At 37.0% G+C, this 16,148-nt stretch overlaps 1 protein-coding gene across 1 annotated transcript in view; it reads left to right on the top strand.

Annotated features, from left to right (window-relative positions):
• LOC105268926 (neuronal acetylcholine receptor subunit alpha-7) overlaps positions 1-16,148 on the top strand; it is a 68,941-nt gene that overhangs the window by 31,330 nt on the left and 21,463 nt on the right. The window contains exon 3 of the mRNA XM_011308847.1: positions 15,212-15,256. Within this exon, the coding sequence (XP_011307149.1) occupies positions 15,212-15,256 (45 nt within the window). The remainder of the gene's footprint in view (positions 1-15,211; positions 15,257-16,148) is intronic.

Below are 16,148 nucleotides of genomic sequence, written 5' to 3' on the forward strand. Positions count from 1 at the left end.
TTGCACAAATTTTTCTCCCGTCATAATGGAAAAACAAGAATAATAGCCGAATTAATACCATTTTCCTTCCCTCAAACCTCGTTAAGAACTTTTCCCTCAAAAACGCCCGCCATTATTCATCCCTCGGAAGTTTGAAAAAAAAAATGATACTTTAATTTCACTCTCCATCAGTGAAAAAATCCAGAGTTACCCCTCGGAGCAAGACAAAAAAAGTATTGGTAATGGTGTTCCATCTATTTAGAGAGCTAATTAATTTCCGAATTAATCACTTAAGCCCAACCCGATGGTCTACTATCCCGATCTCTATTGCCCACAAATCTCCCTTTATGTGAGAGCTATTGCCCCCAGAAAAATAACTAAAAATAAGAAATTATTATTGAGTAATTACGATAGTAAAGATCCACTGAAATAAAAATTGCCAACTCTATCTGCAGGTCGTACTCTGTTTTTGAATTATAACGTACCCCAGACTTTGTGAAAAGTGGTCCCACCAGGGTGGCAGTTCCCGGAGGTATTCAATTCACCTGGAGATTGACAAATCGAGAACATCGACACATGTTGCCATTGTCTATCGCCAATGAACACAAGTCGCTTCAATCCAATAAAAGTTGAGGAACAATGAAAAAAAAAAGGGATACGCTGAAAAATAATCAAAGGACTCCAGCTATTTTGGGATTTCACCCGGAATTGGGACAATATCAATGATTAATTAACGTGCGCAATCTCCTCGGATAATTAATCAGTAGTTAAATGATCCCTCCATTGTGAGTTATCGGAAAAAAAAGAACTGTGGGATTGGGAAATACTCTCGATGAATTTTCAGGGACTAAACGATGCGCCATTCTGGGGATGGAATGAAAACACCATCGGTCAAAGGCTGGACTGCATCGTCAACATACAACATGTATGTAGATTTACACTGTCATCCATCACCTTTTCCAATTTTTCATTCTCTCTTCCTCCGTCTGTCTATCAACTTTATTTCATTTTTTTTTTCAATTTTCTACGCCAAGGAGAATTTTCAATAAAAATTACTATGCAAGTCAGTACATTCCTGACATGGAGGAGGTGTTGGGCAGGATAGCGAGGAAGAAAGCAGCTAGAAATGACGGAATAATCAATAATTTCTGACAAAGGGGATGGTAATTTATCATCTGTTCCTTGAATCATTCTAAATACTCAACTTTTCATGTCACATGAGAAAAAAATTTTGCGACAAATGGAGAATCGGTAGAAATATTTTCAAAAATTCTGCAGAGGATTCGAATTTCTTCAGGGATTAAACAATTAAAGTTCATTAAGTGATGATTAATTGGCTGAATTATTTTTGAAGCTCGAATGCTATCGCACACAACGCGGTGAATGTCGCTATCTTCTTCCTCATTTTCCTGCAGTCGTCAAATAAAAATTCAAGTCTTAAAAATCATAAAATCATCAATTATGGAATGCACGTGTTCCAAGAAATAAAAAGAACTACTAGTTAAATTTATTTCAAATACATACGATATAAATGTCCTGTAAAATAGTCTTTGGCATTTTCGAATGGAAATTTTCAAAGATTTTCACTGGTGCATACCGCAGCGTATCAATGCGAAAAATTGGAGCAATCCAATAAAAACAGCCTAATACATGAACAATCGTTGTGAGTGTTGCATGGGGTAAAGGGAAAAGGGAAAAGCATAGTCCAGGCACGTATAGAGGCCGCAGTGAAGTTGTGGCTGTGACATGCAGCATGCGCCATTGTTCGCTCGTGGAAATTTACTTGCAGGTGGTGTCTTCCAGCGCATGTGGCCAACTGGCCAAGAAAAAAGGCCAAAAATACACTGACTGAATAAACATCGGAAAAAGAATGAATGTGTAGCAAAGGGCGTTAATAAAGCCCTGGGAGTTTGTAGCCAGTAGATTTTTTTTGCTGTCACTATGACGGGAATATAAATCAACGAGTGGTCAGACATGTCAGCCCTAACAACAACATGATGTGAAAACGTCTCCTCATCATGGGATAATGAGATCATTCGTTAGAGAAAGTAGATGTGAATATTTCCAATGTTGTATGACTCTTGGATTTTGTGATACAGTGAAATTGGGGGGATTATCTACACTACTATGCACTTGGCTTATATGCTCCCCCGGGAAGTATTGGGAATTGTGGAACGGAACGGGGAATCGTTTGTACGATTCCCAGGAGTGACATTCGTGTAAGAGAATCACCTGGGGAATGGCAATCGGCTCCAGCCTCAATGGCATCAAAGATCCCACAATCGATACAGCATCCCTAAGATCTTGTTGAGAGATAATGATCTTCAGACTGGAGTGTCAGCTGGGAATCGCTGGTCTAATCCCATTCCACCACGTGGATTTGTCGAGATCAGCGTCCACTCCATTCTCTCTATGAATTATTTATCCAGCGAGATAAACAATTTGCTGAGGTGATAACCACCTCGCGTCACTCAACATCTATCCCTTGACGATTTCTTGACGATCGTTTAACGATTGTACACCAATTTATCACAGCTAATTTAACGATTTCTCAACTTTTCGACTTTTTCATTCTCAATTTCGCAGTTTAAACAAATTATTGAAATGTCTGATGAATACCTGTGCATCGGAGAATTCACAATTCGGCTACTGATTCAGAAATTTGTTGACAGAAAGCTATGGATGGCGGGGAAAACCGCAACAGTGATTTGGTTCGGTGGTTGTAATATCCATAGACTGAATATCAATTCCATTATTTTAGTATTCCCAAGTGACTTCTGCAATTGACAGAATTGCTATCGATTCCCAAGAATTTGTCGACAGCATTGCTGCTGCATTTAACTACACTTGGCGATTAAAAACAATTGTATTTTTGGGAAATGTTTTGAAAAATTTTTCAAAAATTCATTTCGGAGAATTTTTTTTACAATTTTCTAGAAATTTAAAAAATATTTTTTCAATATCCTCAAAAAACGCCATCTACATGATAAAAAAAATTCCTATTCAAATTTTTGAAAAATTTTTCAAAACCTTTCAACAAAATTAAATTGTTTTGTTTTCCGATTTTTTTTGTTTCATAAAAAAAATTTCTAAAAAATTTCCACAAATTTTTTGAAAATTTGGAAAAAATATTCCGATTAAATTTTTTTTTTTTACCCGGAGATTCATTGAATTTTCATCCAAAAAAATTTCTTGGCTGTTCAAGGAACATTTTCTTTGGGGACTCAATAATTTTATTTCGAGTATTAGCGGACATTATTCACCAAAACTCTCGCCATTGTTCAGTCTCGATACCGATCTCGATGTAGTGCAGCCAGGATTATTAATAATACCCTCTCAAGCATGCGAATCTTTGAAACAGTTAATCAAATTGCTAGATCCTTCTATTATTTCCTTGGGTCGAGTGTACCACAGGATGTTGGACTGCAGCACATTACTCATGAATCTCATCCCACCTCCATTCTTGAACTTTGCAATTCCCTCATAACTTTATTTTCCTGTTCGCTTTTTATCGCTCGATGGCACTCGCTAAACTCCCCGATGAAATATTCCAATCGTTTTCCCCTTTCCCGCGTTTCACCTCTAATTTTTTCATCGTTAGGCGATTTTTTTTTCATCACGCTTGAAAAAACTCCCGACTCATTGAAAATCAATTAGTCGTGCTGCAAAGGAGAAAATTAGTTAGGAATTCTTCTTTATGATATTGGAATTTTTTAATGCAATGGGACATTTAATCTGTCCCGGGGCTATACCATCTCCCCATTCTGATGGTTTTTCAATGGTTTTAATACGCGATAATTTATTTTCCACCAGAGAAAATGGAGGCAGAAGTTTGTAATCGTATTTGCCACATTCTTGCTCGTCGTTTTGCTCGGGGGCAAGAAGTCATGAACGTGTACGTAAAAGAGTCGAGTAGAAAAGATGATATTTGTTGTGAATTGTTGAGCCTCCTCAAGGGTGTTACCTCAGGCCTTTCAACCTCTTCACGTGTTCCAGCTGAAAGTCTGCCAGGCACTTTTCATCCTCTGTATAACACTGTTTCATCACTGACTCCTTTACTCCTCTTCTCCACAACTCACAACTCTACGTACAAGTGATATTTTCCCCCACACGATAATCACACGGCATGTCTTGAGAGAAACAATTAATCTGCTCCTTTTTCATCCTAAAACATGACGCAGCATACGTCCACCGCAATATTAACGTCAAGTTACAAAATTAACAATTCACGTCAAACCTCACCAAAAACGTGAATCTACCGTCAACAATTCCCGAAATAAAATATTAAAAATTCGGCTGTATGCCAAAATAGATTGATCAATGAAAAAAAAAATCTTGTCATTCATATTTGACACTGGGAGTATGGCAGATTCCGCGAGATGATACCGAGGATACTCTGGGGCCTATCCGATAATCGCTGGGGGAGCCCTATCAATTATATCGCATCCAACATGATTATATACGCCAACCCGATTGGCTATTGGTCATGTATTCAGATCTACTCATCCCCACCACTGAATAAAGTGTCCCAATGATTAATTTATAAAAGTGAATTTTAAGTTTGGATAAAGCAATAAAAAAGGAGTGACTTGAGAGGAATTTGTCGGTGAATGAGAAGGCCCTTCTTAATGTGAGAAATTTTCAATTCCCTGTGCATTTCCCTAGCGGGCATTCCAGGCTGCCTCTGGGGCATACATTATCAATTCAACGATGAGAAAAGCCGATGGGATGGGTGGGATTGCATCAACTTCTTGTTGGCCAACATGTTTAATGGGTAGCAGTCAGTGAGGAGCCAGTGGCAAATGAATTTATTTGAACAATCGTTGAAACGCGGTGAGGATGTTTCAACCGGTGTATATACGTATACATGGATGGATATCCTCCATTTCGTCGACGGAGGTTTATTAAATTCATCCCACTCGATCATTGCCCGTGGGATTACAGCACAGTGGGGCGTTGATTTGACGATGAAACTGCTGGTGTTGCCGAAAGATCGATGGCTCAAATTCCAATTCATTTCGCCCTGCTATTCCTCAATTATGCACCCGCGTAAACACGCTTGAGATAAACTACACACCGATAAATAAAAAATATCAATAACCATTGAATACAGTCGAATACCCCCCAAACACTGTATTTTTGAAATAAGTTTCTGGGAAAAAAAAATTGTGATCGGAATAGTTTTTCCAAATTTTTCAAAAATTTGTTTCGGAAATTTTTTTTTTATCAGTTTCTAGAAATTTTTGTGAATATAATTTTTTCTTTTAATTATACCCCTTTCTACTTACCTTTTTGATTTTTCGATATTCTCAAAAAAAAACTATCTAAATCATAAATAAATTTCCTATTGAAATTTTTGAAAAATTTTTCAAAACTTTTTCGAAAAATAAAATTATTTTGCTTTCCGATTTTTTTTGTTTCATAAAAAAAATTCTGAAAAGTTTTCCAGCAATTTTTGGAAAATTTGGAAAAAATATTAAAATTTTTTTTACCCGAGTTCCAGTGGAACATTTTAATGAAATAGAAAAAAAAGGATTTGACGCTTGCTATTTCATCTGGCAGCTGTTGACTGGTGCATTTGAAGTTGAACTATTGGATTGAATTTTTTTTCAAACTTAGATTGGAACTTAGTCGAAGTGAGACTCTTTTAGAGCATTGTTGAGTGGAATATATGGTTAGTAAGGGGTAATGGGGTGTAGTGTGTCCGCATCCGCACTCACGTACACACCGCAAACAGAACGGAAATTACTAACGACCTACTTCCAGGTGATTATTTTATAATAACTCGGAGGTGATTAAATATCAGTAAGTCGTAAAGTCCCATTTAACATTCTCTGGTATATCCAGGGGTGCTTCAATGCGCAGGATGTTGTAATAAGTCTATTCTCCACGGTATTCAAGTGGTCGGGGGTTAAATGTTGAGCATTGTCTGAGGTCCTTTTTACGAAGGTAATTGGCCGGTTTAACAAAAAAATGTCGCCTCACCACATGATGAATAAACTCGCAAGTACACTTGTAAATATTCTCGTCGGAAATACCCGAGAATTTTTAATGAGGTACATACACTCGAAACACAATAAAAACATAATAATCCAAAGAGTCTGGTCGAAATTCCAATTATTTTATTTAACATTACAATTGGGTGGGATTAATTTAATTGAATTAATTGACGACGAGGGAATTTCATTGGATATTCAGGACTTCTACGTAGGGCTCCTACGAGATATTAATATGTATTTAAATCTGGTAAATTTGATGGGGAGAAATCTGTGATACGAGTTGGAAAGTTCTGCTAGGGTTTGGGATTCGAGGACTGCTCTGAGGTCATCTATATGGAGAACAATCAGCATATGGTGATTCTTCAATATTGAATTTATAATCTAAACATAAATTGCTGTGTCGAGGGCTCACAGCTACGGATCAACTTGCGCACACTTGACTCAGCTTTTCATCATTTCCATTAACCCATACGAATAATCTCATAATTTATTTCCCCTTCTTATGAATTTATATATTTATACCGAGAATATATTATTTCTTTTTATTTTCGAGGGTTACCCCACAAATTGGCGTTGCCAATGCCAGTAATTCTTCGGTACTTGAAAGAAAAGTATGAATAATAAATTTTGTCATGATTTCTCTTCCTCCCCGTGATTTCAAGTGTAATAAATTCGCGACTGCTTTCAATACTGAGGAGAAACGTCACATCAGTTACGTTTGAGAATTTGAATAAAATATTTACTCGGTGAATTTTATTTATGATGTTTACACGCGGAAAGCAACATCAGACCTGATAAGATAAAGAAAAATCGGGAGAAAATTTGTCGATTCACACTCGACTGAGTCAATCAGCCGTTTCAAGGTAGAAAATAAACGAAATAAATCGTCTGAGAGCTCCTTTGTCAATTTTCGTTTCTTGATGGTATGAAATTTGTAATGTCCCAAATGAAATAAACTTTCGACGTTCCTTTTTCCGTTCCGCCCCACGGAATTTCGTTCAATTAACGTTATTGGATCGACTGGTGGAGCGAGTGAAATTTTTTTTCAGAGCGTTAAAATTAATTTCCAGAGGTGAAAAAAGATCTAATTCAATTGGTTTTGAGGGTCCACTGGAGAGTTAACTGACTCTATAATATAGATTGGATTTGTTTGTTCTATTTTCTTGGTATTCTCAGTTCTTCGTAATTTCTCCCCTTTTTAGAGTGAAATTGTTGCAATCAAGGAGAAATATATTTTTATGAAATATATCACCATTACTATTTATGAATTATAAATTTTCCATAAAATTTGAAATTTCACGAGTGCTGATAAAATGAAATATCTCTCTCAATTTCTAAATCCCAAGTAAAAATGCTGGAATGGTTCTGCTGTATTAATTTTTCATTTTGTTTTCTACAGGGAGAGGTGGTGTAACTCCAGATGAAGTGTATTTAAAAAAAATAAATTAAACAAGACACAAGGGCTTTCAATTTGCATTCATCGTCTGCTCACTTTAGCTGGAACCTTACGACACTCGTTGTCACCCGATAATACTGGTACATCAAAGTAAGGGTTGAAACCCTTGTGTGCACTCCTTTCTCTCTAATTGCCACTCGAGTCAGTACAAGAATTCCACGAGACAGTTGTTTTACTCTCTTCATGAAGGTATTGTAAATCAACACGATCGGCACGGATGCAGGCATAATCCCTCTCCTTTACTCAGAGAATTACAAGTGCCTTTCAAAAACTCAACGATTATCGAATTAAGTAGAAGCTGTCTTTGTGATTTTCATTTCTTCGTGTTTAAGAGGTGAGAAATTTCCCCGACAATTACGATAGGATGAAACCCGAAAAAAATTACGACGAGACGTTAAAAAATCAAAAAGGCAAATTAAATTTAGGATTCACCTGGAGATTGAAAAATTCAAGTAAATTCGTGAGTGGATATGAATTTTTCAATTCAATTGATTGATTTAAATAATTTTTTTTGATATTGCTAGATGAGCTTAAGATTCACTCCGTGATGAACGAAATGGAGAGGAATGATGGGGATAAAATCTGGAGCAAGTTTTTTCTAGGATTCAAACTGAGCATTACCACTCAATCCTCCAGAATTCATCTCATTTTTCATCCTTATCATTCCCCGTCGACCATAATCCGTCAAGCATCAATTTCAATTTTATAATATATATTCATGGAAAGAAATGAGAGGGACGAATGGAGTAGATAAAAATGGACGTGGATGCGAATAACAATAAGGTTGAGGAGACGAGTCGTCTGAGAGTGAATTGAATTGCAGGTGGGCGGGCTATTTCCGTCGGCAGTTTCATCTTTATAACTTCGATGAAGGAGTATAAAAAAAAAAGTGGGAGAAACTGAGGATAATCCACTGAATGCAACAAGCAGAGAAGAAAGGATTGAATTAAGACAAAACATCAGTGAAAATGTTATTAAATTTTCGAGCAGAGTGGAAATTCACGGCCTTTCTACTGGCGGTGAAAAAATGACAGTAATGGCTCGTCGAGGAGAATATAAATTAAGTGAAACTGCTTTCCAACTGAGTGTTACAGGATGACGCTTAATTACTCTTGACTTTTGGGAAAATTTAATTCAGTGTCATTAATGAAAGTACCTGACTCAAGCCCGCACTATTCCGTTCAAATATCCTTTGCATTCGTAAGCACTTGGTCATTACCATTCCATCTTTCATCCTCAATTCTTGGGGGAAGGAGGGGTGAAGGAGGGGCGAAGGAGGGGTGTAGGAGGGGTGAAGGAGGCAGGTGAAGCTACTGAATTCCGGGAGAAAAATATTGAAGAACAGTTTCAGAGCAATTGCAACTGAATTATCAATATTGTCGAGTTAATTGAGTTTTGATTGAATTTTGGATTACCTCGCTCATGAGATTTCGATATCTCGAAAATTATCGTTCTCGTGTGAACCACCAAAACATTGAAATTTCTCAGTATTCCCGAAGAAATTTACGTTCAAGTTTTTCACTGTGTAAATGGTGAATTTTCAGGGCGGAATTCCTGGAAGTATTTCCTGGGATATTCACCGGGTAAAATACCACAAATTTCATCGAGAGATTCCGAGTGTTACATGAAAGTGCTCGACGAGTGAAAAATACTCGAGGTTTAATGCCCAACCCATCATCCAGATGCATTGAATCCGAATACTGGGATAAACCTGACAATGACAGATGCAGTTTGAGATGCAGAACTCTGCAAATTCAGGCTTACGTCAGAAAATACCTGATTTACCGCGTGAAATTTCAAGTTGATATAAAATGTGGGTGTAAATTTATATTTGAATATCCGGATATAGCCAGATATATTGTCCTCCAAAAATACTGTATCCGGGATATATTTGGGATATATCAGTGTATCGAATATTTTCGGTCAAAAATGCTGTATCCTTGATATATCTTCGGGGTATATGTTTTCTCCGTCTTGATGCTGTCAGCATCCGGGTAAAAAAATTGTGATCGGAATATTTTTTCGAAATTTTCAAAAAATCTCTGGAAAACTTTTCAGAAAATTTTTCTTTTAAAACGAAAAAAAAAAAATTGGGAAACAAAACAATTGGATTTTTGGGAAATGTTTTGAAAAACTTTTCAAAAATTTATTTCGGAAATTTTTTTTTATAATTCTCGAGAAATTCTTGCGCATATAATTTTTTCTTTCAATTATACTGTTGTTTTTTTCCTTTTTTGATTTTTCAATATTCTCAAAAAAACGCCATGTAAATCATAAAAAAAAATTTCCCATTCAAATTTCTGAAAAATTTTTCAAAACCTTTCCGAAAAATAAAATAGTTTTGCATTCCGTTTTTTTTTGTTTCATAAAAAAAATTTTGAAAAATTTTCCAGAAAATTTTGGAAAATTTGGAAACAACATTCCGATTACAATTTTTTTTTTACCCGGGCAGTTACTGGTGTACACGAGAAGTAAGAGAGTTGAAAGTGAGACAGACGGGGGGAGGGGGATGACTTTGGAAGAAAGTCGGATGGCAAAGGGGTGAAGGGGCGAATGGAGGGGCCTTTTCTCCTCGTTTTCCACTTTGCCATGGCTCTCGTGAGGAAATGTGTGGCCGAGTCTGTGAGAATCAAGGGGTTTGTAGTCGCGTTGGAGCATGCGAGAGTTGACATGACGCGACAACACCCAACGATATGCTTTTCCCCTTCTGTGTAACTTCCTACACCTTCCGACATCAAACTACTAACTTTCGGGGTACTTCACTTGCTTTTCGTCGACGGCATGTAAGCTCCACCGTGAACACTGCAATTTTTGTCTTAACATTTCATTCTGCGACTTAACTGGGTTTTCGTCTCAAGTTTCACTGTTACGAACATCATCGAACATTTACTGGAGAAATTTCCCGGCGAATGCCGCGAATTATTTACTTGGACTGCATTGTTGGAATATTGCAGTGGAAATTTTATGGGGAGACGGGTGACATTTTTAGTGGGGCATAAACTTACGTCAGATTTATCTGCGCGAAAGAAAATTTACCATCAACAGTTGCTTTTTTCTCTTCCAGGGCAGCTGCTTGTTATTTATTTATTTTTTTTTTATGGAAAAGAGGGAGTTGTGGATGACGAAATATTTTGGAATATTTTGGAATATTTTGGAATATTTTGGAATATTTTGGAATATGAAAATTTGAGGGTTTTAATTGATCTGACAGATGAATGGATCTGTGACAGGATACGATGAAGGAATCAAGACATTGTCGTATGGATTCCATGGCGTATTGGATTATTCACTCCGAGTAATATCAGGATGGAGTGTTTGGGAGATAAGACGGGCATTGTGTTGTCATGTATTGTGTGAGAGAAATGTGGCTGCTCTGGGTCTAATATTGAAGGACATCTCATTAAAGATTCTTTCGTTCATCTTCCTTTTATCGTTGAATAAAGTCGAGACGAGGTGAATAACCGACTCATCAAATCGCAGTTCAGATGATATTATACTGTCGAAAGTTTCTGGATAAAATTTCCGGTAAATGTCTTCCAACGGTACCATCCAAGTTTCGAGAAGTTGAGGCAAAAAATCGGGAGAACTGAGAGTTCATCATGGAGACGAATTCTTCCTCCAGTTCTTCCTCAAGTTCCAGTCACTGAAAAATTTAATTTACTTTCAATTTTTTTCTGAAAATCCTGGCATCAGGTGCATATTTTACAAAAAAAAATGGTAATTTTCAATTAATCGTGATATCTCGTGGTCACGTAGTAATAAACCACATGTTTTTTTAGATGAACAATGGGTGGAGAACGTGAGGGCAGGATTTAGCAATATTCCGTAATATTCGAGTGCACGTAGCTACCACGTGGTGTAGTGTTACGGTTTAGGTGTTCGTAGGATTTGGATCCCCCACGAACTCACAATATCTCACAATAACGGATATAACCTGGAAACTAGGTTCTCGGATGAGGGAAATTTTTGTGCTGAATATTTCGGAGAAATGGTTTAATCCACCACTGGCTGTCACATATACCGTGCACCACCACTACAAACAAAAACAATATCCACACAACTTGTGTTGGCACATGGTGTTTGAGGGGAATTTCAAATAGCCTATTTTCCACAAATATTTTCAGTGTCTTGTCTACAATTACTTCAAGGAATTCAATGCCACCACTATCTACTAGCAGAAGTAATGAATTCTATAATAAAATCGAGAACAAGTTATCTCAGTAATATATAATCATTTTTTTTTTAATTGAAATTTGAAATTTTTTAGTTTAATTCAAATCAGTCGTTTTTATGGACCTGCGTAGTACAATAAACGCAGAGGAAGATGATCATTTAATTTGCATCATGGACGCAGCATCCGTCGAGATTTGATGATTCTATTCATCAGTGATTCACATGAAGCTAACAATACTCGAACTGCAGAAAATGAATTCTATTAACTTCCTGAAAATAATGAAGACCCTTTCTAAAAATACGGGAAAATGAGTTTGTCATTTCGTTCGATTTTTGATTTCATCATAATTCCGTGATTTTCCGAAAAGCAATGAGTCAAATTTGAGCACTGAAATTCTGAGAAATTGCATGTTACTCTGATTCGATCTGGATTGCAGTAACCGATGGCAATTCCTCAGGATTCTTTTTTTAGTTCCAATAGTTGTGAACACTCTTCATCGCCGTGCTTGCACGTTGGTTATACAACGATACTCGCGGAGAAATCAAATTGACAGTTTGAAACATCACCAGTGGAGTAGGATACAATGGCCAACCACTAAAGCGAGAATTAAATTAACGATTTCCGTTGGCTCTACTATTCGTTTTCGCCAACAGGTTTGCTCTCCATAGGTTTGAAAAAAAAAAACGATTAATTTGACCTTTCAACATGCCGCCTGTTTCTCATCGCATGGAGAGATCGATCCGCCAAGAATAAAATGATACAATATTCCTACCAAAGTCGCGTCTAAAATACTTGTCATTTAATGCAATCGAACTTGTTTATTTCGATGTACCATTGACTGGCATTAATTCGGCGATGAAACAGAAATGATTCATCTTCCCGGGAAAAAAAAATTTTAATCGGAACAGCTTTCCCAAATTTTTAAAAAATTTCTGGAAAACTTTTCAGAATTTTTTTTTATGAAACAAAAAAAAATCGGAACACTGAAGAATTTTTTTTTTATTTCGGAAAGCTTCTGAAAAATTTTTCAAAAATTTGAATAGGAATTTTTTTTTTATTATTTAGATGGCGTTTTTTTTTGAGAATATTGAAAAATTAAAAAAGGAAGAAAACAACAGTATAATTGAAAAAAAAAAATTATATTCGCAAGAATTTCTAGACAATCATTTTTCTAGAAATTATTCGAAACAAATTTTGGAAAAATTTTTCAAAACATTTCCCAAAAATTTAATTGCTTTGTTCCTCAATTTATTTTTTGTATCAAAAGAAAATTTTTCTGAAAAGTTTTCCCGAAATTTTGTGAAAATGTGGAAAAAATATTCCGATTAGAATTTTTTTTTCCCAGGTTGATTTGCCCCGAAAAGAAGCCCTGTAAGCAGAGGGTATTTACATTATTAAAGATGAAAAATGTTAGGCCATTTGGTGTCCCCGGAGTATGTCATACGGTTGTACCCTGTCGCCTGTTGCCGTAAAGCCGGAATACAGTTGTAGTATGAGGTTGAAATGGCGAAGGGACAGCTGTTGCTTGGCAGGTAGTTCAAGTTAGCGAAAAAGAATTCCCCCCTCGCCGACCTCATCCACCAACCCCAAAACGACAATAGGTGCACAATAGATACCCCTAAAAAAACCTTTAGGCGCTTGTACTACAGTACTATGCAAGTCGGATAATTCTGGTGAATGGAGGGACTCGTGAAAAAACAAACACCCTCTTTGTAGATAAAAAAATTTCCATAAACTGGCTGATGGATGGCTGTTCAATAGAGGGTACTCGTGGCCGGAACAATGGCCGGGGAATCATTGGTTATCGCGTTTGAGAACACGAGCGGACCATTACCCCAGCTCTGATAGCATCGATCCTTCAAAAACCCCCAGCTTCTGTTATCAACTCTCAGAGGCTGTCTCATGCATTCACTGCACCCGTTAATCTCATCTGTTGCGGGATATTCAAGGATATTCGGGAATCACCAAGATAAAATCCATTTACTACCATCCAAATTACAAAGCACGTGATTTACTCATAACATATCGAGAAATTTCCATTTTATGATAAAAATTGAAGGTGACTCGAATTTTTTCACCAGCAAGGAGCAAACAATTTCGCAACCCACTTTAATTCCGTATTGAATCATGAATATTCACTACCAAATTATGCTGAATCTTAAATTAATTAGAAATTCAGGAATACATTTCCACGGATTTTCCTCATTTCATTAACTTTCATGGAATATTCTGGCTGAAATTTACAGCTCCCAGTGATATCCCCATGGGATTCCGAATTTTTTTTTTTTAATCTCCAGCGGAATTGGAAGTCGTTGAAGATTCAGCGAGAAAAAATTTTGAGAAAAACGAGTCTCAAATTCAAACACCGAATTTAAGAAACTCTTCCAAAATCGATACCTTCGATTTGAGTCTGAAATTTATTTTCTAATATCAACTAACTCCACCCAGTGTTATAATCCACAAATTAATTTCCAATAATCAATAAAGCGAAAGCTCTGAACAAACACCTGTATTTTCCCTTGAAAAATCAAGGAAAAGTCCTGCATAAAGCCAAATATCCCAAACAATCCAGGGAAATACCCGGGAAATTCCAGTTTGTTCCTGGATAAAATGAGGAATCTTGGGAAATTGGGTCATTTTGATTCACCATAATAGAGTGCAGCCTCCCACGTCGCCAAATCGCCGATATGTACAGCGACATGCGCGCGCAATCGATACATCGATGACTTATTCAGGGAACGAGCTAAAACCCTGATTGTAAGCACCCACCGATTTCGCTTTCACAGCCCTTCAGCAAATTCCCCATTTCACGACTTGGATCGTTCAATTTTCCCCATCGATTAGCTCTCCCAATTTCTATCTATCCCTATCAGCAATTATTGGATTATCTCAATAAAATAAAGAATATTATTCGAAACCTCTTTGACAATTTGATATTTTGATGTATATCTTCCAAGTCTTCAGCAGAAATCCTATTGACATGTGATTTTCGTATTCTTATGAATTCCTCGGGCTTCCTCGGGCTTTTTTATTCCGCGAATCGGATGCCAGAGTCGTCCGATTCTCGCCAACTCCCCTATAACCGAGCTTTGACCCAATTCCGGGGTGAAATATAAAGTAGGGTAAAGTATTGATATTGTTTTCAAGCCACAAACATCAGAATATGTGTTATTTGCCTCTTTTCTCTGGCTTTTATTTGGTTTTTTTATTTTCGTTACTCTCCAACGTAGTGCATCTCTCGTGGAACCCTACTAATCACATGAACAAGCCCTTGGCATCGTAATATATTGCGGAAAGAGTTGGGGGAGGCAGAAAATAAAAAGACAGATACACTTGCTTTGTGTACCTATGTGCACCCCAACGAGATATGTTGCGCTTCAACGCCTGGACGATACGTTGTATAAAGTTTTTGCAGTACCATCGACCTAAAAAACAAAGTTTTATGTATTGTCGGGAATGAGGAGCTTCAGCCAAATGCAGAGCCTCCCTGTCCTACCTGTATCTCATAGATTCCTTTCCATATCTCCTTTTTTTCATTCCTTCCATTTTCTCTCATTTTCATTTCTCAATATTTAATACATTATTTTCATTTTCTGCTTGCAGGACGAGAAGAATCAACTGTTGATTACGAACTTGTGGTTGAAACTGGTGAGTACTCGAATGACTATTTGTAATAATTTTCTAATATTTTTATTTATAAAAATGTTCGTCAAAATGAGAAAGAAATCATCAGTTCATTTCACCTGAAATTAAAACATGAATTTTCTACTGGTGAAAACTCAAGTTTTTTTTTTCCGAAAATAAAATAATGGAGTAATTGATGATATAATTAATCTCAAAGGGAGAATGAAAACTCGAGTGACATTGCCGTATGAAAATAGTAATGTTTATATTTGCATTGGTATAGCAGGAGGGAGTGGGTGGACAAGTGGTTAGAAAGAAGAATAAAGAGTAGTTAGAATGGAGTGAGATGGAGGATACGTATGCATAGAGGTACTAATATTCCGAGGCTTAAGTACTCATTGAGTTGAGAGTTGTGCAGAGACAGCCATGGAATGACCCAAATTCGATGTTAACGATTGTGCCAGGGGGTGGGTGGGAGATCGAGGGGGTGGAAAGGGAGGAGGAAAAAGGGAAGATGAGCGGAGGCAGAACATTCCACTCGTTCTATTTATCTCGCTCGGTTGCCAGACCAATGTTCAATCGATTTTTTTAAACCCCTTCCATCCCAACCCCTGAAATATTTTCATTTTTCGTTTCAATTTCGTTTTTATTCGTTCGGCAATTTTTAGACAATTTTTAGACAAACGACCAACTACTAATTCCTCTCCCAGTATTGCCAATCTGTCGGCAGATGTGTCGGGCCAGATTTAATCCCACCACTTGTTCGTTATCGTTTTCGTGAGATTTTCAATTATATCACCGGCATCGTATATCTCCATCTCACTTCACTCGAGGGGTTTATCTATACATATACGAGGCATGTGGGTATACCTCGTTAGTCACCATCGTGGGACCTCTTCGATTTGCATTTGTGAGT

The sequence above is a fragment of the Fopius arisanus genome, unplaced genomic scaffold (genome assembly GCF_000806365.1).
Source record: "Fopius arisanus strain USDA-PBARC FA_bdor unplaced genomic scaffold, ASM80636v1 scaffold00063, whole genome shotgun sequence".
NCBI classification, from domain to species: domain Eukaryota; kingdom Metazoa; phylum Arthropoda; class Insecta; order Hymenoptera; family Braconidae; genus Fopius; species Fopius arisanus.